Genomic DNA, 24,653 nt, shown 5'->3' with positions numbered 1-24,653 from the left:
TAACCCAGCTCAAACAACTGCATCACAGCTGGAGAGTATGTCTGTCATTATATTTACTTACACCACACAAAAATAAACTGTAGATAACCAAATTTGTAAAGGAATTGGCAGAACTAATCAATTGTTATTACAAAGCTTGTTTGAAGATTAGATATTTCACTTTGAAATAATAATAAAATGCAGCTAAGTGGGTTAGGAAAAGGAAATACCGTCTCCCTAAGTTACAGCTGATTATACTGCAAGTCTGCCACTCCATGTTTACTCTAAGGCAGATGTACTGATATAGTAAAAAAAGCTGGAGTTATTTTAGTCATGCCTACTTTGCAGAGGGAAAAAGTTTGACCTTTTACCTTGCTCGCTGCTGTTGTCTCCGCTCTGGGAAGCATGGCCCCCACTGGAGGGCCCCGGTGTGCCTGCCGAGTGCGTTGAGGTTGCATCATCGTGGTCTCTCCAAGATGAAGGATTCTGGTGTCAGAGTGCCAAGGAATTTTTTCCACAGTTCCCATTCCAATAGCAAATGAAGAACAGAAAGAAAACCGGGAGAAGAGGGGAGGAGGGGGGGGAAAAGTATACACATTAGCATTTGTGAAATGTGCCAAACACCGATACTGTTTGCACAGTGTAATAATTCTTCAGCAAAGACAAGCAGAGGAGGTACAAAGATTTACTTGGTAAAATAAAGGACAGATTTTTTTCTGTTTTAAACTTTCCAAAGAGTTGTCTGGATTTAATAGTTTGAATAGTACTGCAGAAGAATATTTCAGGGGAGAAAAATAAAATTAAGTTTCTTAATGAGCTATACCGGAGGGCAGGGGGGGAGAGAATCGACCTGCACAGTTTATGATACTAGGTGTTCACATTAGGATCAGGACAGTTGGTATGCAAACTACCTCCCCACACGTTGTTTTTCCAGACTGACTAGAGATGGGAGGGGAGAGAAAGAAGAGGGAAACTGTTTCAAGAAGTAGAGGAGAACGTGCATGGGAGAGGAACGTGTCCTCACACCCTACCCTCTCTCATCCATTTGAATGCTAGAAAAACTTCAAGTAAATGCAAAGTTGTGAGGGGAAAAGCAAGCTTTCTCTGAAAGACTCTATATACCAGAAAAGATGCTTCCTCACCCCCCACCACCACCTTGATATGACACATTTCAAAAGACTTTCTAGATTTATCACTCTAACAGTTCGCTTACAAGTATTGTCAAGAATAACCACCAGGTGATTATATAAAATAACATGTATAGTGATTTTTATGTAATTCTTTCTACATTACTATGCATAAAACACAACAAAAGGGAACACAGAAGACAGACATACAAAGTTTGCAAAACTTGGCTAAGTAAGACCTCAACTACTCTACTTTAGTCACATAATTCATGCGAGCTTTCCAATTTATTGAGTATTGGCTTTCTCAGAGTGAGGAGCTGCTATTTAAAAGGGTAAGTGAGGAAAACTTAATGTTACAGTTTAGTGCTACTTTGTGGAGTGTATTCTCCTCCTGTCCTCCTCCCCTTTCCTGATCATTCCCAATACCCTGCTGTTGCTTAAAGGAAAACAGGAATTCTACTGTACAGGAAGAGCTTTATCAGCACCACATGAAGGCAGGCAAGAGATGGAATTTCCTCTGGCAGAAAAGGAGAGCAAGAACACATGAAACAGATCAGACTAGGGGCTGGACCTGCATTTCTTGTCACCTGTATGTGACAAATTAAGCACATTATAATAATTCAACAACAAAACAAACAAAAAATCCCCCCTCAAAAGAAAAAAAAAAAAAAGATAGCTTCTTAGGTTTGATTGTGCTTTAAATCTGTATTGTGAAATAACAGTGGACTATTAAAGCACAAGATCCTGAAAGCAGCAAATGACAAGTTTGGATAAATTCTTTGAGCAGGACAGATTCTGACCTCATCTACCCCCATGTGTAGCAGGAATAAGTTCAACAAAATCAACTGATTTACCCATTGTAGAATTCAGTGTAAATGTGATTGGAATCAGGTCCCAAAATATATATTGAAACATCTCAAAGTAATCTCCTAGCACTGATTAGTACCACATGCTATATAGCAACGCAAAATAGAACTGCCAAATAACGGCTTGCTACAGTACCCAGTAACATAAATCTAACAGGCCTGACCCAGATCGCAACAGAGACAAAGGGAAGAGCCCGTGACTTCAAAAGGTTCCCAGTAAAGCCCTAGGTGACCAAAGGGTAAGAGGGATCCAAATCCCCTTCACCTTACACAGACACACACGTGCACCCACATACATGGTTCTGTGGCAGAAAGGTATGAGCAAAATCAGAAGACAGGCCAGGATCTGAAATTCACCTAACCTGTCAGCACAACAGACAGCACAAAACCACCACCCCCTCCAAAACCTAGAAGACTGGTCTACTTTTCCTCGCACAGAACTGCAACGGGGGAAAAAAACCCACAACACAAAATAGTAGTATTTTATCTTCATTGAGGTTGTTGTATTAATTCGGTCTCAGAAACTGCTATTAATACTGTAGCCCCCCATAATTTAATTTTATAAAAAAAACCCAAATTTTTTACCATCCTTTTACAGTCAGGTGGAAAGAAACACAAAAAGAAAGATGAAAAGCCTTGAAAGTTCAATCAGCCCAGATGTTATTAAAAAAACCAAAAAGTTGAAAATAAGGTTAGCAGAAAGTTCAAATGGAAATAAACTGCAAAAATTGAGCAAGTTTCTTTACAGCCTGGATTAAAACACAGTTGTGCCTATGAGCTTCTCTTTTTATCTCTGAGTTAGGAAGCCACTCAAATAGCTTCAAGCTGAAGGCAAACAGCAGACAGGAGCTCTTCAGCCCTCTGCAGCCTCTTAGCGTCAGCTGTTTGCCGGATGGTAATCAGATAAAGAGCTAGAAGAAATACATGAAAAAGGAAAGAAACAATAGCATAGCATGAGTTTAGCCCTCCAACAACATCAGGCTGGAACCTTCTTTTAGAAAATGTAATAATTGCAACATGTTCACCTAGGCTAAACTTTTCAGGGAACACAGTGAGTTATGTTAATTTTATGCACTGCAGGCTCTCTTAAGCTGGCTGCTGTTGGAGCTCCTTATCACACATATGAAAATTACAATAATTAACTGGTAACACCTCAGCTATGTTTTAAGGCAAATGTCATCCAAAACCTATCATACAGTATTTCAAAAGCTAGACCGGCCTTTCTGTTTCAAAACCGTAACAATTTGGAAAGGATCACTGAATAAGACTTCCTGCAGCTGAAAACACTTGCTGTCTCTACCAGGCTGAGTTGCTCTTGACCTCAGTTTGTAGATCCTGTTTTAGAAAGACAGACTGTATTGATTGGGAATTCAATGTTTTTCTTGTGACACAGTTTTCTCGAGGAAGCAATTTGGCAGAATTTTGTTGAAGGACAGAAATAATAAGATGGGATATTCAGAAGATGCGACAGTAGAATGTTGGAGGAATTTGAAAGGGAGGGAAATAGCTAGGCTTTAATATTATAAAAAATGACAAATAACTCTAGGGGTGGAGTTTACAGCCTCATAAAAAGGCAGCATTCTTTTTCTTTGGACTACGATCATTGTACGTGTCAGTGAACTTCTCTTTTTCTCCCCTAGACTGTTTCCAACTTTGCATCCCTCAAGAAAAACTTCTTGGCCAAATGTCGAATCATCAGGACTTATTTTATGTATGTCTTTACAAAAAAAAAAAAAAAAAAGCACCAAATGACACATCTAAAGTTACTTCACTGAAAACACTTTATCAGTATAATTTAGGTACCTAAAGAGATCCTGATCTAAAGCCCACTAACATTAATTGCAATTTTCTATTAATTTCAATGAAATTTGTATTAAGCTATCACGCCATAAAAAAAAAAAAAAAAAAAAAAAAACACAAAAAACCAGAAACCCAGATAGCTTTAGATAAATTACACAAACTGTTAGCATGGCTTCTCATATCTTCTTGCAAGTTTAGTAATATACTTTGCAGAAACACATTGAGGAGTGTGGATGATGTCTGACAAAATGCAACTGCCTGATTTGTGTACGTGCACATACTATAAAATTTTCACACACATATGACCTAAACTAATGCCAGATACCATAGAAGGTAAACAGCACACATGTATCTATTCCCAGTAGTTTTTATAATTGGGAGTCAAATATGGTGCTCCTCTTGCTCTTACCTAATTGTGTTAAAGAGCAGTGTTACCAGGAGAAAAGCAGTGAATACTGAGTAGAGCACAATAGAAGGAGATGGAAAATAGATACAAGAAGCTAGGTCTCCAGGGGCAGTATTTTCTATTTGCTGGGCTACAGACTCGCAGCTGATAATGCAAGTTGTAATTAATATAAAAGCAGGAGACAATATGGGGAAAGCTTGTACTAGCAGGGCCACAGGAGATCACTCCGCTGCTATCCACTGTTTCTCATTTACACACACAGCCTTCCCTAGAAAACACAATTTTGCCGGTGTTTTTTCCCTTGAAAGTTAAAAAAAAATTGATTTAGCACCACCACTGAATTTTGCTAAATCTAGAAAAGAGCAACAGAAAGGACAAGAGTCTCCTGGTATACAAAGCAAATCTGACGCATTACTCTTTTGTCGATGCTGCAAATCTGGTGGAAACTGGAGTTTTTAACTGCTACAGGATTTCTTGAACAGAGATGTTGTAATAGAGAAATTTGATATAGGATAACCTTCTGTTAAATTGCAATTCTTACTTTGTATGACCAGAATTTCCACTGGGCAAACTCTAGCTAATTTTTTGTGAGTGTATGTAGTCTCGCTAGGGCTGATTCTGATCTCACACTGCTTTTTGTGGTGATATTAAGGACCCAATTAACCATAAGGAATTTGCTTCTTATTTATAACTGGGAAGTAAAATCAATCAGGCCAGCTGATACCCATGTGAGTAAGTTGAGCAGGATTTGGCTTACAGACATTAACTGAAGTTTTAAGTACACAACTGTGACAGGATCAGGCCCTTACATTTTATCAGATGAAATGGGCAAAGCCATTGATCTTGCAGGAACAAATAAAACACAAATTACTTTCATAAATTAAACTACAATGGCTGTAGACCTCGTTCTCTGTGAAGGTGTTTGGACTCAAAGGTCTGGAGGTTGCTCGGTAAATTAATTTTGCAAACACAAAACTGAACTGAACTACTGATACGGATGGCATTTTCCCACCCAAATACAAGCCAAATCCTGCTCACCTTGTTCTTACAAGTAACACTTGCAAACACAGTTGAACGACTGACGTGATTAATACCACAAAAATCTGTATCTAGGTACCACCATATATCGAAAGATGCTATACTGTGCCAGACATAGAAAGCTATACACATACGTGCACATGCGTTTCTGTGTGTGCATCTGTCTAAGTTTTGTATGTATGAAGTTCATGATGGTATCTTGGAGACTTTTGTGGAGTATATTAATAATAAACTTACTGTGTAAAGAAACTTTCGATAAGTAAATGAGCCAAGAAAAACTCTAATTTGACATGATATGTATGTTTTCTACAAAAGACCACTCCTGATACTACTAAGGTTTATTTTCTTATGGATGCATATTTAATATGACAACTTTTTTTGTATCAGAATTACACAATTTAACCAAAACACAAGGCATTGTGATCTATCAGATATTTGTTGAAGTATGTATACATATATATATACAAGTTTTGATTCTTATCCCTTGACTTTGCATTTGAGGAAAGTGTCAGGCGGAATTTTTAACACTCCTAGAACATGGCACCGTTCTGAAAAGCTGCGTGCTTTGTATTTTCCAATTAAGATTGAAATCAGACATGTAATCCACCTGTCAGCAAGGAACAGAGACTTGAAAAAGGGGGGTTTAGTGTTTTTTCTAGTTGTCCTTCTACATAATTCTGTGTGGCTATACCTCATCTAGACTGATAGACAACTCAAACCAAAGAGGGAACACTGGCATCAAACAAATAGTGAAATACATTATCGGTTCAGTTTAAGAGAACGCAGTTTAAAACTAAAACACTCTAATTTGAGCTGTAGATTACCTTTGACTGTAGAGCACCTTGTCCCGTCAAAAAGAGGAAATACACAACATTCTCTACAGTCTCAGGAAGTTCCTGATGCTCCTTGCCCCTTCAGAAAGCACAGAGCCTACCATAACGTCCTAAGTCTTGAGCCACATACCACGAAATCTGATCATTAAAGAAAAAAGTTTGCCATACTATTGTTGCAGTTAGGTACTTAGTTTCCCTTCTGACACACAACAAACAGAAAGGGCACCTCTGGGGTCTGATCCTTCATTTCTGGCGTACTCAAAACTCTCACTGAAGTCCATCAAAGTGTGGTGTACCTAGAGACTGCAGCATCAGGCCCCCAATTACTTCCTCATTACTCAGAGAAATCTTATCTAAAGGTTTAATTATATAACTGGAACAGATATATTTTACCCTATTTTTATTTTTTTTCTCATCTGCAAGATGTCAGGAATTTGCACAGACCATTCCTCAAGAAGAAATATGAAAGAAATGTGAAATGTCTGAATGTCCAAAAGTACAAAATAAAAGCATCTCCTCATTTGAGAGCTGAAAGGTTTAATGTTGAGACTAATATTTCTCTTCTACAGCTAAGGCATTGGATTTCTAATCTGTCAACAGTCCTTTTATAAAAAAGAGATGTATGTATATTTCTATCAATTTTAAATTATATTTTATAAATGATGATCTGTATATTATTACCTCTCAGCTGTAAATTGACTAGAATATATAAACAAATATAAAAAATACTGAGGCCCTGATCCTGCTCCCACGAAAGGCAGTGGAAGGAGAACCGTAAATTTCTATGGGAGAATTACTAGGCTTCAAAGTAGGTTTCTGCTAAAGGAAGACTTGTGTGGCACCAGGTGAAGCCAGGTACAAAAGAAATGTAATTAAAGTACAAAATGTTATCATATGCTTGAAAGAGTTTTAAAATCTCTAAATTTTACAAGCATTAAGTTTTTGAGATTTGAATAGCTTGAAAGGAAAAAAAAAGATTTGTTGGCAATCTCAACAGATATTTTAGGCTGAGCACAGAATGCAGGATAGGGCCCAGAATGTTTATATTGAACAATAATAAATTTTCATCTGTGCTGGGAAACTCAACTTGAACTGCAGCTGGAAAGGTTTCTTTCCTCTTTTCTTTTCTTTTCTTTTTTTTTTTCCTTTTTCCCCCCTAACTGATCTGGTTCAGCCAGGGCATAGCTGTAATTACCTTCTTCCCATCTACAGCTAATACCTCAGAGCAATAAAAAAATATGAGGGTGTTAAAAATTCAAACGCTAATTATGGGCTGTTATATTTACTAAACACAGCAGAGTAATAACAAAAGTTTCAGCTTCTTGTGGCCAGCGCTGCACTATTTGATCTACCAAGTCCCTGGACCCTTTACACTTACTGTATTACATAACAGTTAATAGCGCACTAAAATAAAATTCGATAAACACATTTATTACCAAACACGTATAGCACAACCGCTTACAGCTGTCTCCTTTTTCCAGCACAGGTATATCTCTGAAGAGTTCATTCCTTTGTTGATTTTGGTTTTGGTTTCCAATTAAGTTATATAAATAGTAGAGCAGTAGATTTTGAAAAGGGAAGCATGCGCTATTTGAGTACCCCATTTAAAGTCTTATGGTAAATATTGGCTAATCCTACAATTTTTTCTGTTACTTTCTCTTATGCCTGTTTTCAGGTCTAGCAAAGGAATAAAATTGAGAGCTGCCTTAGTTCCTAGTTCAGCACTGCCACTGTCACCGCTACCAACCCCTGGCATTCACATTAAACACACACAGTGTAGCTTTTTACCACTTAATAAGAATAGAGGTGTATGGATTTTTGGGGTGTCAAACAGCTGTCACAAACTGTCATGTCCACAAGAGAAACCTTGGCACACAACAAATTAACCTACACTTCTTTTTGGCTATCATTATTCATAGCCAATCAGTTGAAATGCTCCTAGTATTTCATGTGCAAATAAAACCATGAGGGGAAGACCCATGGATCAGAATAGTGGGCCAATACATAAAACAGAGGAAACAACATGCTGTCTCTGTCCTTCTGAAGTGGCTCATCATCACCCCTGCACCAACTTTCACCAAATGAGATCTAGCCTGAGGCTATATATTAAATATGCATATCAAAGCAAATGAAAAAAATAAACCTGGAGAGTCAAATTGGACAAATTTGCATGCTTGAACTACTACATTTTCAGGTAGATGCTCACAAATGATAGCTCAGGTTTTGATACTCCTGCATGTTTATAATAGCCATTTTTTAATGCTTTTCTTTCTTTATGGATAAAAGTGGATTTCTTCCTGCTGGAATCTTGTACAGTGCAAATATAAATGTGTACACACACGGTAGTTTGACTAAGCTATAAAAGAGTGTTAAAGTTTTGTTGGGAAAACAAGCTAATATACAAAAAAAAAAAAATCCAATAAGGAGACACATTTCCCAAAACGCATGAATAAAATGTAACTATGTGATACAACTCTTCATTTCCCAGTTGGTGTTCTGGTTGCACAAATTATTGCTTCCTTTCAAAACAAATAGCAGGGGGCTAAAGTAAAAATGTTATAGCTCAAATCTCCAGGAAATAAAAGGCTTTAAATTATAATACCCAATGAAGTGGTAAACCCTAACGGGTGCAAGATAAATGGGTTGTCATATTTATTTGAGTTTGGGTTTGGGGCCACAAAAGCAAGAGGAGACTCTTCTTAGGGAAGATAATAGTTATCAAATTATCAAAATGCTAACCCCCTCCACCCCTGTCCTATCATTGTGTGTGAATTTAAATATTATAATGGAGCACTGCAAATTGGCTTGAGCATTCGCCATCTGCCAGAACCCTAAACAGGCTAGTTTATCTAATCTCTTCAATATAAACATAAGCATGCTCCATTTCTACACTTCCACTTGAAACACACTCTTGTAAAGAAACTGTACTGGAGAAACATGTACTTTTCTGTTTCTCTGAATTATACACAATGACCCCCTATCTTTCAGGTTGCCACTCATTTCAATTTCTTTTCTAGTAGTCTCCCAGAATACTTATGCACACGAATTTAAGGTTGTAAAATGCCATAAAACAAATATTTTTGAAATAGTGTCGTGCCTCATGGAGTTTATTATCTATGTGTGAGATAGCTGATAAGCAGAGAAACTTTCAGGAACCTCTGCATACATTTTTTCCTCTCAAAAGAATAGATTTTAAATGTAAAACATCGCAAAAGCCTTGTTCTGCAATGTTTACCGAATACAAATGAGAAAATGAAAGCTAAGGCTTGGGTCCAAAAATATTTCCCGGGCTCTGTAACTAAGCTGTGCCAGAAGGGGGGCATTTAGAAGAATTTATTATTATTTTATCTCCCAATTCAGCTTCAGTCCAGGTCTAATGTAATTATCAAATACACACACAAACAACATGTTTTCAAAGGAAACAAAAGCTCCTAGAAAGCTCATTCTCCCTGGGCTTACAGCTACTCTTCTTAACACACTGGGAAATAAAGGCAGGCGCCTGTGCAGAAAGCATGGTTAACTTCACACCGGGTGTTAAATTAATATTTCAACCGCTAAAATATTAGACTGTATCATTTAGATTATGAGTTCAATTGAATCTAAAACTGTGTTAAACCCCTTTTCCCCCCAGGGATGCGTTCCTATAAATAAACTAGAGTTCACACCCACTCTTTTTAACCAGAGCTATTCCTTCCCCTTTCTGCGGTACCAGCTGCAATCTTTCCCTTCACATCCCGAAGTCTCTCTGCGTCTACATCTTTTGAAGGATCACAAGAACCGCTCCAAAACCCGGAAAAACAAAGGCACTCTCCTTACCACGCACACCAACGTTCAGTCCTACACACATAACACTAATTCACCAACTCCTAAAGTGTTAAAATCAACCGCTAACCTACGGTTACTCAATCATCATTCTCTCCAGCTTTCTGTAATACATTGTTAATAATTGCTTCATCAAGGTTACTGTCTTTTATTATGAAGATGCTTCAGGCGTTTGGCAATAAGTCCATATTCTGACAATAAGTTGCTATAAAGCACAAGCATTGGAAACTCTAATGTGCTAACCCCTTTTTTTTAATGCAATGTAGTATTGCCAATAATTCTCATCACTTGTCATCCCCACGAGAGGGGAGGGGGGAGCGAGTCAGCAAACTTTCTCCCTAACTTTCTTGTCTCTGTTTCCTTACATTGCTGCATTGATTAGAGAGTTGGCAAAGAAGAGCAAGCACCGAGCCCCACATCAAACCGACAGTTTGCTAGCTCTCCAAGCCGCCCAGACCAGGAAACTTTACAAACCATTGCAAACTCGCTGCTTTGCACATGGAAGCAGAAGGAACCTTTTGCATTTGTACAACTTTACAAAACGAGAGGCAAGGAAGTGTAAAGATGGGATTCGAGCTTGCAAGAGGTTAAAGTGGTAGTAATAATAATAATAACAATAGACAACAGCAGCAAAACAATTAAATCAGAGACAGGTCCTCTAAGCAGGTTAAAGTCTTAAAAAGTGCCATAAAGAAATCGGAAGGACTTACATGATCAGCTAGATTTGTGGAAGATCCTGAGAGTTCTTCGTGGTCTGATTTGGAGCTGCCATCCCTTTCATCAATAACGAGGTCTATTGGCATTTTTCCTTTCAAACAACTAATGTACCGATGGCAGAAGTTATCGCACAATTCATGAACCTGAAAACAGTGACAAGAATAATAGTATCAATAATGGCAAAATATTGGATTGCAACTTTTTTTTTTTTTTTGGTAGCAAGAACAACCCTCTGATCTACTCCACAAGTAACTCTAATTAAGAGGCACAATAGTTGAAGGCAAGGAAACAATAGAGAAATTGTTGCAGCACATATTATTCTCTAGAGACTTGCCGCAGCAACAAGTTAGAGAGAGAGAGAGAGATAGTGGGCTCAGTCTGCTGTGCAGAGGAAAATCCGATTTGATGATAACATCAGAACACTGGGAGCTGGACCCAGGCGGTATCTCCGGAGCGTACACAGCCCAGACAGGTACAACTAGTCACTCGGGACGGGATCGGTTTAAACCGGGGCTAAAAAAAGGTCTAAGTGGCCGGGAGCAGTAAGACGAAGCTCCTCGCTGAGGCTGTGGGAAGAGCCGTCCTCGTCCCAGGGCACAGCCCCCTCCCCACGCCGCGCAGGGGCCCCCTGCCTCTTCCAAACATCTAGGGCTTGCTTGGGGTTAATGTGCCTGCCAGAGCTGGAGAAAGGCAGGAGTGCTCGCATTTCTCTTTTTGTTAAACATACTACTTCCGAGTCAGGAAGAGAGCTTCTACTGAGGGAAGGGATAAGAAGGATGAAAGGGGGTTAACAATGTATACTTTTAATGACTCGGTTGAAATTAGGCTGAAAACAGAAAAAAATAAGGCCGGGCCGGGCTGGTTGTCGGGTGTCACATGCTCTGATGACACAGGTTACAGTATCACACTGCCTTTCCCCTCTCTCCTCTGGCCATGTTTACAAGTCATCCCAAACACTTCGGGGGGGGCGGGGGGGGGGGGGGGGTGAGGAGGGGACAGGGAGGGAATGGCTTGCCCCCCGCCCGCCTCCGTGGCTCTTACCTTTTCTAATTCCAAAAGGTGAAACCTTAGTACTTGTATTGCTTGGATCATCTGCAAGAAAGTTTTGAGGAAGGGGTTACGTGGGAGACAGGAGCATGGGGGTTGCGCAGAGCTGCGAGCCCGAGTGGGCGAGGGGGAGAAGGGGATTGTCAGAGCTCGCGGTCATTATCCAGGATTTTAGCTCATTGGTCACGCTTGAACAATTTTGATCAACTTTAACCTAAGCACTTGATTTTTATCATATTTATTCCAGAAGCGGTGATTAGTGCTTTATTACCGCGATCTTGGAGAAAACCTCTTCCTCTTTTCCTCGCTGCCTCTCACCAGCCGGCCCTCATCCCTGAGGGTCCGCGGAGGGGTCACACACACGCTCCCACCCCGCCACCGCCCGCAGGAGAAAGGGGAGGGGGGAAAGGATGAATAGTTTGGCATCTTCTTTACAAGCGGATTTAGGCACTTTGAATATTGGAATCGCTCACATTAGCAAAAGAATTACGTTAGAAATCTCCGGCTCTCTCTTCTTAAGCAGTTATTTCCTTCACTGCAAGCTTCCCGGGGCTTTCGAGCACGGCTTTGCCATGCACCGGGGCTCGAGAGTTTGCCCCGGCTCGCTTTCAAAGTGCAGCTCTTTGAAGCCCCTCGGCGGCGGCGCCCCGGCCCCCGGCCCTGCCCGCCCTGCCCGGGCCGCACGGCGGAGGGCGCCTGCCGGCAGCGCGCGCCGGGGGCGGGAAGGGCGGGGGGGCCGCGGGGCAGAGGGGGGAGCAGGCCTTACCAAATTGTCCAACTCTGGATTTGAAGAAAAAAGTGGTTTTTCAGCGCGGACCTGCAAGAGGAAGGAAAAGCGGCGTGAATCAGTGCTTCTCCCCCCAGCCCTGTAGCCGAATCGCTCGGAGGGGGCACAGCACCCCCCGTGACACAACCAGCCGGCAGGGCCAGGCCAGAACCCGGCCGGGCGCCCCGGAGCCACCCGTGCTGTGGAGAGGAGCCTGCCCCGCTCCTGCCAGCCCGCTGCCCGCCCGGCCGCCCTTCCCACAGGAGCCTTCTCCTTCCTCTTGGTCTCCCGCCTTTCCCCCGCTCCCGCTGCCTCCACAACTCGGCCACTTTTTCCCTTTCGGTAACGCGGGAGGGCGAGGGCCGGGAGCCTCGGACCGGCGGCGTGGAGGGGCTCCCGGCGGAGGGGGGTGAGGGCCGGCCGGGCTGCCAGCCCGCACCCCCGCCGCTCCCCCCCCCCGCCCCCCCAGCGGCCGGAGAGGGGGCTCGGGGCTCGGGGCGGGGGGGCTGCCCCCTGCGAGCGCCCGGCCGTGCGGGTCGGGGAGCTGAGGAGGTGGCGGGAGTGCCGGGAAGGGCCGGGGGCGGGGGGAGAGGTGCCGGACCTGTTTGGCGAAGACGGCGATGTCCTCGTTGAAGGAGTCGGAGGAGCAGACGTCCCCGCCGGCCACGCCGGGCTCCCGGGGCGTGCAGGTCGCCAGCTCGCACTTCTCAAAGACCAGAGCTAAGAGGGGGAACAACGGGTGCCTACCGGGCAGTGGCACACAAAGAGAGGGGAGGGGGGGGGGGGGGGAGAGGGGGAAAGAAGAGCTCTAATCAACAAGTATTTTTTTTAAAACGCACGGACACACAAACACGGACACACGGACGCGGCCACACTCTGCAGCCTCTCAGTATCGCTTCGGGCAGAGCAGGGGAGAATAACATTTTGAAATAAAAATGCTGGTTTCGGTGGTGGGTTTCTTTTTGTTGTGGGTTTTAGTTGTTTGTTTGGTTTTTTTTTTCCCCCTTTTGAAATTGCACTGCCCGAGCCACATCCCCCGTGCAGTCCCCACAGATGAGGACAAAAGTGACCTCTCCTCCGAACGCACAAGGCACCAAACACGCTCACGCCGGCAGCGGCTCAGCTGGGAATCTTACACTTTTCGCCACAGCTTAAAATAACGCGAAACCTGGAAGAACCCATCCCTACCCTCCAGCTATGACCTAAAATGAGAAGCACGGCCAGGCAAACTGCAAACTACTTAATACGTAATTTTATTTTTCAAGGGGCCTTCTAACAAAAATGTGGTGAAGTTTCCTGGCTTAGGAAGCACACCCAAGTAAAATACCAGCTGTCCAGATAAGTGAGCTGGGGAGGGGGCGGAGGGAGGGAGCACTTCGCGAAATATTTTCCCATAGTTGGTGTAGTCAGGGAAAAAAAATATTTTATCTGCGTGCTAAGTAGTAAGCATGCGTTTGTCTCTTGTCCCCTTTGGTGCCTGATCAAGGCCCCACACTCTGTCATAGATGCTACTATCTCTCCTTTTAGGATCATTTAGTATTTTTTCTAAAAGGCACTGAAGGGAATCGGTGTCATTCCCCCCAAGCAATGCCCTGGCACAGGCTTGAGTTTTGTTGGGTACGTGTTTCTTTTTCCTCGTGTTCTTTCTTTCCTAAATAGAAAACTCAGCTCAGTGCCCCCAGTGTATTTAGTCCTTCTGTCTCAGGGAAGAGCTGCTTGCGAGAAGCGAATCCCTTTTATTCTTACTACCTTCCGCGATGTGAATAGCTCTTTATTTACAGTGTTGGAGGAATGTTATTATGGCACGAAGGAGAACACCAGAACAACACTTCTCCAACTCAAATCCAGAGCAATGAGATCTGCCTCTCCTGTCTGAACTCCTAACTGGGGCCTTTCCGAGAAAGACAAAAAACCCACAGGGGAAAAAATAAATAAATAAAGAAAGAAAAAAGGAAAACAGAAAAAAAAAAAACAAACCACAACAGACAGACAAGGCACCACCACCACCACCTCCCCCCAGCCCAGCCCCTCTCCCCGAGAGGTCTGATTTTCCGGGACCCGCTGCCCGTGGGTGCTGGCACCTCAGCCAGGAGTCAAGCTGGGACTGCGCTCGTCCTGAGATTGCCAGCAGCGGCAGCGGCGGTGCCACCGGGCGGGCCTCCCCCCCGGAGCGGGCGGCGGGGGGCTCCCCGGCCGCCGCCCTCCCGCCGGGCCCGCCGGGGCTCCCCCCCGTCCCGCTCCGGGGCTCGGCTCGCCGCTGCCGCCGCCCGCCGCCCCGGCCCCGCGGGAGCCCCCGCCGCCCGCCCGCCCCGCTCCTGCGCTCGCCGCTCCGCGGGCACCGGCGCTGCGGGGCCGGGCCATGGCGCCGGGCGGCCCGGCGGCACCTACCCGTAGATCGCATCCTTGTCCCGCTTCAGGGCGTCGTTGACAGCGGAGCCCATGCTGGCCGGCATGACATTGGGGTGCGGGGCGTGGGCGCCGTAGTGCTGTCCGGCATGGAGCGGCGGCCCATGGTTGAGGTGGTGCACCGGGGGGATCGGCCGGGGGGCGTGGGGGTCCCCGTACATGGACGCCGGCACCCCTACTCCGTCCATCCCGCCGTAGTGGGGCAGCTCATCGTACTGTCAAAAAACGGGCCGGAAGAGAAGAAAGAAAGAGAAAGAGGGGAAGAGAGAGAGAGAGAGAGAGAGAGGAGAATAAAAAAAAAAAAAAAAAAACAAACAAACAACAACAACAAAAGTCAGAAGAGAGTAAAGCACCCGGACAGACACAAACAGAGCAAAACAAAACGAGAACAGCCACAACAGAGAGAGAAATGTGCAAAATGAAATCAACTGGGATCGGGAGCAGAGGCTGGAGAGACTGAGGGAGGAGTGGGGGTGCGGGGAGAGGTAAAGGGGGAAAGTGTGTGTGCCTGCCTGTGTGTGCGGGGGGAGATGGTCCTCTTCAGCACGGGCAGGAGAAACCCTAACAAGGAAACGGGGATGAAAAGGAAGGAAACGGAGGAGAGAAACTAGAGTTACTCTGCATTAGAAAGGAAGAACAAAAAAATAAAATATAAATGAATAAACAAGCAGAATCAAAAGCAACTATATAAATAAATCAACACTGGGAAGGAGAGAGGAAAGGTAGGGTGCATCGGGGGGGGGGGGGGGGGGAGATAAAGGGGGAAATAATCTGAAAGTTACCAGAAACATTTTTTAGTAGCAATTCCCCTTGTCCTTGTCAAAGCCAGAGACAAAAAAAAAAAAAAAAAAGGCAGCTATATGTGTATACATATATATACGTTCGTATATACACAGACACACATATGTATTTCTTAGTCTTTCCTAGGCAGCGGCAGTAACGGCGGCAGCAGCAGCAGCAGCAGCAGCAGCAGCAGCAGCAAGCTTTCCCCTGTGAAACCCGTGCTACTGAGCAGGCAGAGAGCAGGGAAATCGCGCTGCTGGGGGAAAAGCTGGAGAGGAAAAAAGCGTGGAACAATTGCAGAGAGAGACACACACACAGAGACACTCACGCACACACACAAAAAGCTAGTGAATAATTTTTGCTGCTATTTTTTAATAGTGGCCGCCATCATCATCAGCAACAGAGGAGAGCAAATCGGACAGGCCCCTCTTAAGAGAGGATTTATATATAGGTAAGTGTTGGAGATTTAAACCTACCCTTTGCGCCATCAGTCTGCGCTCCAATAAACTCCTGGATGTGTCGTATATTTAATATCCCAGTCCAGCAAAGAAAGTGATTTAGAGTGAAGAAGATTCCTTTTTTTTTTTTTTTTTTTGCAACCCACTTATAGACTTCTCCTATCCTCCAATATGGGTAAATAATAATAACAACAACAATAACAACAGTAATATATAAAAAACAGTCAAGAACCACGATGAGTTTCTGTGTTTTCTTCTTTTTTCTCTCTCTTTCTCTCTTTCCTTTTTCTCTCTCTCTTTTTCCTTTTTTCTTTCTCTACGCAAAAAAAAAAAAAAAAAAAAAAAAAATTGTCAAGCCCCCAAACTGAAGGTTACGATCGGCCCGTCAGCAACCCACATGTAACCAAACTGTCGTGTCTCATGGCTTTTTGCCACTCCAGCTGTCAATCAAAGCCAGGGAATGTCAAGGTAGTGAATGAATGATGGTTGATGATGATGAAGAAGAGAGGAGGAATCTTTTTAACCCCGGTTTCTTCTTCCAGTAACTCCGCGCTCGGGTTTTGCCTTTTAGGATCGCTATAGGGTTGGTTTAGGTTTTTGGTTTTTTGTTGTTTTTTTTTTTTTTTTTTTTTTTTTTTTAAGTACTGTGAAGGGGGGTGGGGAAAGATGCGAAGAAAAATTGAATAGTTTGCAAAGCCCGGACTTCCCCCTCTCTCCTTTTTTTTTTTTTTTTTTTTTTTCCTCCTCCCGGCAGGTATTTTGTCTCCCTCTCTCCCTCGCTCTCTGAGATGAGTGAGTGTCAGTAAGTGTTGGCAGGTTGGCTGCTGGCTGCCTTATAGAAGAGGCTCAGTTTTGCAGCGCTGATCGGCGGGAGAATGAAGTGACGGAACCCGGAAGTAGTGGTGGCCATAGCCAGTCCTGCAGCGCGGCGGCGGCGGCGGCGGCGGCGGCGGGGAGCGGCGGCGGCGGCGGCGGGGAGCGGCGGCGGGGAGCGGCGGCGGCGGGGAGCGGCGGCGGGGCGCGGCGGCGGGGCGCGAGGCGCGGGGCGGCGGGGCGCCCCAGCCGGCGGAGCGCCGGTGATGCGCTGCGCGCCGGCGGGGCGGCCGCGGCGCCGCGCGGGGGGAGCCGCGCAGCAGCCCCTGCCCCGAGCGAAGCAACGCGTGTAGGAAGGAGCGAGCGAGCGTGCGAGAGAGAGGGAGGGAGGGAGGGAGGGAGGGAGGGAGCGCGGGAGGGAGGGGGGAGCCAGGGAGGGAGGGAGGGAGGGAGGGAGGGAGGGGAGGAAGGACAGGGAGAGTGCGTGTGTGCGAGAGGGGGGAGAGGCAGGGGAAAACTGCAGAGAGCCAGAAGAAAAGTGCGGTAGAAGCCCAGCCCCGGGTTGGTTTGCGCTAGATTATTTTAGCAACAAAATACCTTCCGATTAACCGCGATGTTTAGCGTCTGGTCTGTGCGCTGAATTGTTGGTTTAAATCGCCGGCTATCGCCGCTGCCGCGAACGGTGTGCGAGCCCGGGGGCACGGAGCGCCGCCGGGTACGGGGGGGCCGCGCAAAGTTGATCTTCCCCGGGAGGCGAGCCTGCTCCGGCCACGTACCCGCGTCTCCGCCAGCATGCTATGTTGCAAGTGTGGTTTCTTTCCTCTGACAATTCATTGTGCTTTTCTAAAAATTAATTTTCCAGGGCATGAAGAGAACGGCTCATTCAAACCGTGTTTGGCACCGCTCTTCATTAAGTGATCGCTGCTATCAAGCACGCTATGGATGTCTTGGGGGGAGAGGCGGGGGGGGGGGGGGGGGGAAGAGGGGGAAATCCCTTTTAGTTTTGCGATTAGGTTGCCAGGCTTTGAAAAGGGCTTAAAAACAAAGTCATGCCCAGCCTTTTGTAGCAGAGATCCAGATGTTATGTAGATTTTTGTTTGCATGTTCATTCTGAGCGGACCCGGCGGTGCGCGCTCTATTTACGCGTGTATGTTGCTGGACTTTGCCGTATATCGACGTTGCGCTTGTGGAATGTATGCTGAAGTATTAGCTCGGTAATGCCTTCTAATGGTAGTGCTAATTACAGTGGGGTTATTTAGCAAATTAAGTGCGATGATGCACCCCCCACCCTTGAGCACCAAATGAACTTTTCCAAATACACACACGCACACATACACACACACACACACACGTTAATTTTGGTGTGTTTCTCTCGCCCAATCACTTCGCTGGAGCTAAACCGTGCCTTACCTCAGAACAGTCAATTACCAAAGCTACCCGGGATCATCAATCATGGGGGATGCTTGAAGTTTAGGGGAGGAGCGATGGTCAAACTATCGATTGCTGCAGTTTTGTCCTCCCCAACCCCCCACCCTCGTTCACGGTCCCCTGCACATAAAATCTAAAACAGACTATCCCGTTAATAGTGGGATTTATCAATGATTATGTACCCGGTTGTGAATGTGGCCTCATACGTAGACGGCTTTTTCAAATACACGGCAGAAAAATATGATTTATTCAGTTAGGTCTGGTTTTGGTTTGTTTTGCTTTTCGTGATGATGATGGTGATTTTAAGATTTTTTTTTTTTTTTTTTTAAATTTTGAGAAAATGACTCAAGGGGTAGTTATAGATATTTGGCCTGATTTTAATAGGCGTAGGGAATGAGCTCCAGAGGTCAATAAACCCCTCCAAAATGATGAATGATTGAGTACCTGTGATGATGATAGTGATTACCGGAGCAATTAAACAGTTTGATTAAATGAGCCATCATAACAATGATGTCTGCGGGAAATCAGCCCTCACATATAAAGAAAGATAGCGTGGAGGGCTGACAAACGCCAGTGGGCATTCCTGCGTGTTCCGATAGCGCCGAGCCCTGCAGAGCAGGGTTGTATTTACAAATACGGGGGGAATGTGGAGAAAAGTCCCTCTCCTACTTTTAGCCAGAGTTGCACCCTGCTTAAAACCCGCCAGAAGCCGGAGAGCAGACCCGTTTTTTTTTTTTTCCTAGAGGATCTCCTCCAAGATTAAAGCTAGTCCTAAGAGCAACCGAATTGCTGTGACTGACTTTCACGGGACTGTAAAGAAAGGTGAGTAAAAAAGCCCTTAGTATGTAGATCTCTTTCAAGCAGTGGTTAAGTCGATTCATTTCGCAGGGAAAAAGCCAGTCTTCTTGTGCAGTATTTTATACTCTGTCGTATAAATCGGTAACGTAATTCAAGATATTCATGGTAATGAATGCTTGGCTAATCCTTTGGGTGCGCGGAGACCTACAGAGCAGTAGGTTATGCAAATCCTTTCCTACTTTTACAGCTGTAGTTTTCTAACAGATTTTTTTTTTTTTTAAGACAACTAGTCATCGGTGAATGCTATTTGTTTTTTTAACTTCCACCCCCCCGCCCCCCCCCCGCCCCAAAGATGCCAGATTTCTAAACTTGCTTGGAATCATTTGATTGTGCTACAGCCCATACAGCCAGTTTAGAGGACGTGTTTTAAATATTTGTAGTTTCCAAACTTGTTTTTTAACCGAGGCACTGCAAACCCGGAGCCTTGCCTCTTGAGATATACAAGTGTGTCTCATTTCAAATAGTTTCGGTATCACCAAAGAAGAGGTCTTTCCTTGTAACGTGGCCGTGCAAAAGTAATCTACCTCCATTGAAGGCTCCATGTATTTGCTCAGACCTCAAGCTGGGGGAGAAGTTCATCAGTTTTCTTCTCAAAAAGAAGTTTTATAGATGATTTGGCTCCCACAGAAGAAGGCGCTTCATTGCTTAGGATATAATTTTAGACATTTTTTTTTTCATAATTCTATTTTTCACAGAAGTCCCTGTAGATCTCGGTTCTCTTGACTAAGAAATTGGTAGAAAGCAACCTAAAATCAAAGCTGAAAAAAACAGCCAAAGATTTTTGCAGTGTTCCTTTCACTTGTTCCTTTCTTTTCCTTCCCCCCCCCCCCCCCCCCCCCCACCTCCCCAAAGTAATTAACCCCCTGCGTTGGCTCGCCCTGCTGTGCATGTGTGTAATCTGGGACAGGGACCAACTTTTAAAAATTATTTTAACTTGATAGAAAGTGAAATTTCATATGGTAAATGAAGGGCTTTCATGTTCCTCCTCTGTCTTTTTTCCCCCGTGAAAGGAGTTGAAGCCTTTTTCCTCTTCACTATCCCAGTGGATTAAAGCACACAGAGAACATGGTTTATAAAGCGCTACAGTTTAGCCATTAAAAAGGAATCTCAATTTAGCGCCCTTAAGTGAAAGTACTCAGCTATTAACAAAGATGCTGTTGGGAACTCGGAGGAAAATGGGATACGTGCATGCAGGGGGGTGGGGGCTTCCACACTCTTAGGTCATTTTTTATTTACTTTTTTTTTTTTTCCCCCCAGCCGGGTGACATATTTCTTTTAAAACACAGTAATTCGGGAAAATTAAATTGGCTAATTTCCATTTCTCGTGCATCATTTTCACAGAGAAGGCTGTTTCCAGGAAAAGTGTGAGAGACGAGTCGGGGTCTGTGTGTGTGTGTGTGTGTGTTTGGGCGCGCTTTTTTTGCCCCCCCCTTTTTTTTTTTCTTTTTTTTCTTTTCCTTTTTTTTTTTTTTTTTTTTTTAGATCGGCTCAAAAGTCCAAAGAGAAATGAGGTGTCCGGTATGGAAGTGCATCTCAGTCAACAGCCAGCTCCTTTTGCCGAGGCTGGAAATGGTTTTAACAGGCGGTAAAATTTCATCTTGTGGTGTCAAATTGGGGTCAGTTTGGGGTTAGCACTCTCAGTGTCCGAGCAGGAGCTGTCCAGCTGTGTGGGGATTCATTAAGGGCAAAAGATCCGTTTCAAGAAAAACAATACAAAGACAATCAGAGGGCTAAAGATCCTCTTCAAATCGCATTTTACAAGTGCACCAGAACAAATATGGACGCTGAAACCTATTCCCTTCAAACTCCCAAATCGGCTTCTTTGCCCTTGGAGGGAGTGAGAGAGAAAATCCTCTAAAACTTAAGAAGAGTCTGTTTTCAATCAGCCTTTCCGAAGTGTGGCATCTTAGTCCTTTGCTGGCTTTGAGACATGCCTCTCTCGCTCGCTCGCTCCCTCTCTCTCTCTCTCTCTCTCTTTTTCCACAGCCTTGCAAAAGCGGATGGCACAACAGGTAATATTTCAGATTTCAAGAATATATCCCACCGGGGATCTTAAACCACTGTTTTGTACGTGTGTGTGCGCCTAGCGCAAGATTTAATGTAAATAGGAAGTTTTGGGGGGGGAAATGAGCCACGCTTGCACGAAATCCTATTGGACCCCTTCGGAAATTTTCCGCGCTCCTTGTAGGCGATGCTCCGGTTTGATGGGTAATTTAGGCTAGATTTACTTTACGGTTCCTAGCATTTGTGGAAAGCACCTATTGCTAATCTGGTTTATTAAATTCGCGTGGTTTAAATCCTCTTAGCGTCCCTACATCTGTTAGAACAATTGACGCCTTGCTACAAGGACAAATAACTTGAACCTTAATCTTGTTTGTAACTTTATTCAGTGTTTGTTTGTTTGTGAGCTGCGTTCAAGTATTTTTGGATGATGCCATTGTGTTCGGAAACACCTAGGCTACATTTGCAGGCAAAACTCCCCATGGACGGGCTAAGGATATTGCAGAACAGCATGAAAATTTTTTCGTATTTGAACTGGCATTTTCTCTTGAACTATCGTTGTAGGAAACGTGTCATATTTAATGAAGAAGCAATCTGCCTGTTAAAATGTGGCTGCAGGATCACATCACCAGGACCCTGTAGTAAAATCCACGGGAATTTTTCTTTTTGTTTGGCTGGCCAGGCAAAGTGTGGGGTGTAAATAGTACCTTTTCCTTTTTATAATCGGGATTATGCCACAGTTCAAACTCCTACCTCCAAAACCGCTCTTTAGTACACTTTGCTCTGCCTTTACGGTTGGCTCTTACAACTTGAATCACTTTTTCTTCGTCTCAGCCCACTTTGATTCGCCTTCGACTTCCCGCAGCTGCCGGACTTTCGAGGTCCCATCTTGGGTGCCCCTGTGAAATCACGCACATTTTCGCTTCTGCAGATCACTGGGTTCATTTAGCTCCTCGCCCTTACCCCCCCACCGCCTGCCAAGAGCGCACTTGGCTTTTCAGTAATCTATTATTTTTTGGAAAATCTTTCCAGTCCAGAAAGTCAATGGTAGCCCATCACGGTGAACTTTTCCTGACCTCGGCTGCGGTATGAATGAGATCTTTGGGAGCTGGATTAGGAGGAGGTTCATTTACTTACCTGTTAACTTCCCTTTTAACTCTCTTTCTTCCACCCCTCCCCCTCTCCTTTTTTTTTTTTTTTTTTTTTAAAAAAAAGGGAAAATCCCCTCCGCGAAGCAACGACGATGCGGGGGCTTCCTCCCCTCTCCCCCCCTCTATCTCATCCTCCCCTCCTCGCCCCGCCCGGGGTTGCCGGGCTCTAACCCGCCGCTGGCGGGACGCCCCCGGGCTGCCGCTCCCCGCTGCCGCCGGCGCGGCGCTGCCATCCGCGGCCCTCTAGCGCTATCTGGCGGGGCTCCAGCGCGCTCCCTCCGCGCCGCTCCGCGCCGCTCCGCGCTGCTCCGCGCCGCCCCCCGCACTCCCACGCGGGTCCGGCCTGCCGGCAGGCCGGGCCCGCGTGGGAGTGCGCGGGGCGGCGCGGAGAGAGCCCCCCCCCCCCGCCTCCGCCTCCGGCGGGGCTTCGGGCTCTCGGTGCGGTGTAAAAAAATTAAAAACCCCAACCAACGTGCGTATTTCCATCATAAACCAGCAAGAGAAAAATACCTCTCAGGGCTCCCCACTAACGCCGGGCAGGCTGCTTCCACCAGGGTGGTTAAAAATCTAGTTTGCATTTGTTCGAAGAAGCCCGAAGCGTTAACAAAATCCGTCTTTCCAGTGTGACATCGGAACAAAAAGGACAGTTAGGGCAAACTAAATCGCTTTAGTGCAATATCAGAGCATCCGAGAAGGCTCCAAACTCTGCTCAGACCCCTCTGTTCTCGTTCACTCAAAGTACTCACTTTTGTTCTCCAGCTGCCTGTAAAACTCTAGAAGAGGAGCGCTCTTATTTTTACACCGGAGTTCTCGGTCCGGAGAGAACAATATCCTCCTACCTCTTTTGAAATGATACGGAAATTCTCACAACACAGAGGCGATCACTCGAAGCACGAATCCCCCCCCCCCCTTTTTTTTTTTTTTTTTTTTTTTTTTTTTCCCAAGAGCTGCTCGGCCCATTGTTTGAAGTGGGATTTAGCGCGCAGCCCAAAGAGAAAAGGAAAAAAAAAAAAATTCTTAGGAGCCCGGTTTGGTATTGCACAGAGAAAGAGCTGACAAAATATTATAGCGTGTTTCCTAGAAGTACGTGATGAGAGCCAGCGGTGTGTTCCCGAAAGAGAGGTGGTTTCCCCCCCCCCCCCCCCCCCCCCCAAAAGATTGTGGTCGCCTTTGTACGTCTTTCTTTTGATCTCACAAAGAGAATGCAATATACATATATGTGTTTGCTCTCCATACAAGAAATGCAAGGGACTGTACAATGGAATATACGGCCGGTTAGTCCTTATAATGCTTAGTTTTGCTGTAATTAATTGAAAACAGTTATTAGGTCGTCATTGGCAATAGCGTAAATAATTGCAGCAGATTTTTACTTAGAATTGACTGGTCACAGAGTGATAGATCGATTCGAGGTATAAAAATGATGTATCAAAACATCAATGTCGATTATTTGAAATATTGTAGTCGAATCTTTTTATTGCTTCATCGGTTAAGTGTCTGAAAGTGCTGTGTTCCAACATATATTTATGTTGTCAATACTGTCAAAACTGTCAGTTTTATTACAGTGGATTTGTAATACATTTCGGATTTGCTCATTTACATAAAATGTCCACCCCAGATACCCCTCCTTCTCCCCATCTCTGGAAATCTATGTCAGTTTAATAAAAGGATTCAGGACTCATAGCTGAAGCAAAAAAAAAAAAAAAAAAAAAAAAAAGTGGAGATATTGCTCCATTAAGTCCAATTTAAACATCCCTTTGGAAAGCTTGGGCTATTTCTAACTTGCCATAAGAGGGGATTCCCCCCCCCCCTCCCCCCCTTAATTTCCCCAGTAGAATTTAAACACTCTTCTACCCTCACACCCAGATGAAACCCTTCAGGAGAATTGGGAAACTGTACAGGGAGACCGAGCCGAGCCAAAGCACACCTGTGAATGCCGAAACCCTCCCAGAGAGAGCAACAGCCCCCCGAACCGCTAGATCCTGCTAGAAAGAAGGAGACAAAAGGAGCAATAAACGTGTGTGTGATCCTTTCTTAACGGTTTGGAGCCCAAAGGAAAAACGCAAATGGAAAGCAGTATTGGGCATTTGATGCCCCCCGCCCCCATTTTATCAGGGTCTGATCCGGTCTGATTATTCGCTTTAACTGTAAGCGCTGATTTTTTATTAGCATGGTCTCAGACACCTCTCTCTAATTTTCTCTGAGAGCCCAGCCGAGGAACGGAAAAACTCAGGAATAAATAAATCCATTTACACACTAAACTCTCTTCGATCGAGCAAACAGTGAAATTAGACAAGTAACTTTATTCCCCAGCCCACCCGTTTCAGAAGGACAAGGTTGTTTTACAGGCGTTGGTA

General features: G+C 44.8%; 1 protein-coding gene and 1 long non-coding RNA gene across 7 annotated transcripts in view; one reads left to right on the top strand and one right to left on the bottom strand.

Annotated features, from left to right (window-relative positions):
* MEIS2 (Meis homeobox 2) overlaps positions 1-17,004 on the bottom strand; it is a 173,056-nt gene extending 156,052 nt beyond the window's left edge. For 5 of the 6 annotated variants that reach the window (XM_074868179.1, XM_074868181.1, XM_074868180.1 and 2 more), the window contains exons 1-7: positions 16,067-17,004; positions 14,790-15,022; positions 13,003-13,144; positions 12,402-12,452; positions 11,630-11,680; positions 10,582-10,731; positions 351-465 (exon numbers count right to left, since the gene is read on the bottom strand). In XM_074868179.1, coding sequence (XP_074724280.1) covers positions 351-465; positions 10,582-10,731; positions 11,630-11,680; positions 12,402-12,452; positions 13,003-13,144; positions 14,790-15,022; positions 16,067-16,078 — 754 coding nt within the window. In that variant the 5' untranslated portion in view covers positions 16,079-17,004. Of the gene's footprint in view, positions 1-350; positions 466-10,581; positions 10,732-11,629; positions 11,681-12,401; positions 12,453-13,002; positions 13,145-14,789; positions 15,023-15,589; positions 15,623-16,066 lie in introns of all 6 variants that reach the window. The other variant, XM_074868177.1, reaches the window with a different exon arrangement.
* A 336-nt stretch (positions 17,005-17,340) lies between these two features.
* Positions 17,341-22,346, top strand: LOC141943248 (uncharacterized). Its single transcript, XR_012628900.1, has 2 exons — positions 17,341-19,111; positions 20,630-22,346. It is a non-coding gene; the product is annotated as an uncharacterized LOC141943248 (long non-coding RNA).
* Positions 22,347-24,653: the final 2,307 nt, after the last annotated feature.

Source organism: Strix uralensis, chromosome 4 (assembly GCF_047716275.1).
Source record: "Strix uralensis isolate ZFMK-TIS-50842 chromosome 4, bStrUra1, whole genome shotgun sequence".
Classification (NCBI taxonomy): domain Eukaryota; kingdom Metazoa; phylum Chordata; class Aves; order Strigiformes; family Strigidae; genus Strix; species Strix uralensis.
This window is presented reverse-complemented; position numbering and strand designations above follow the sequence as displayed.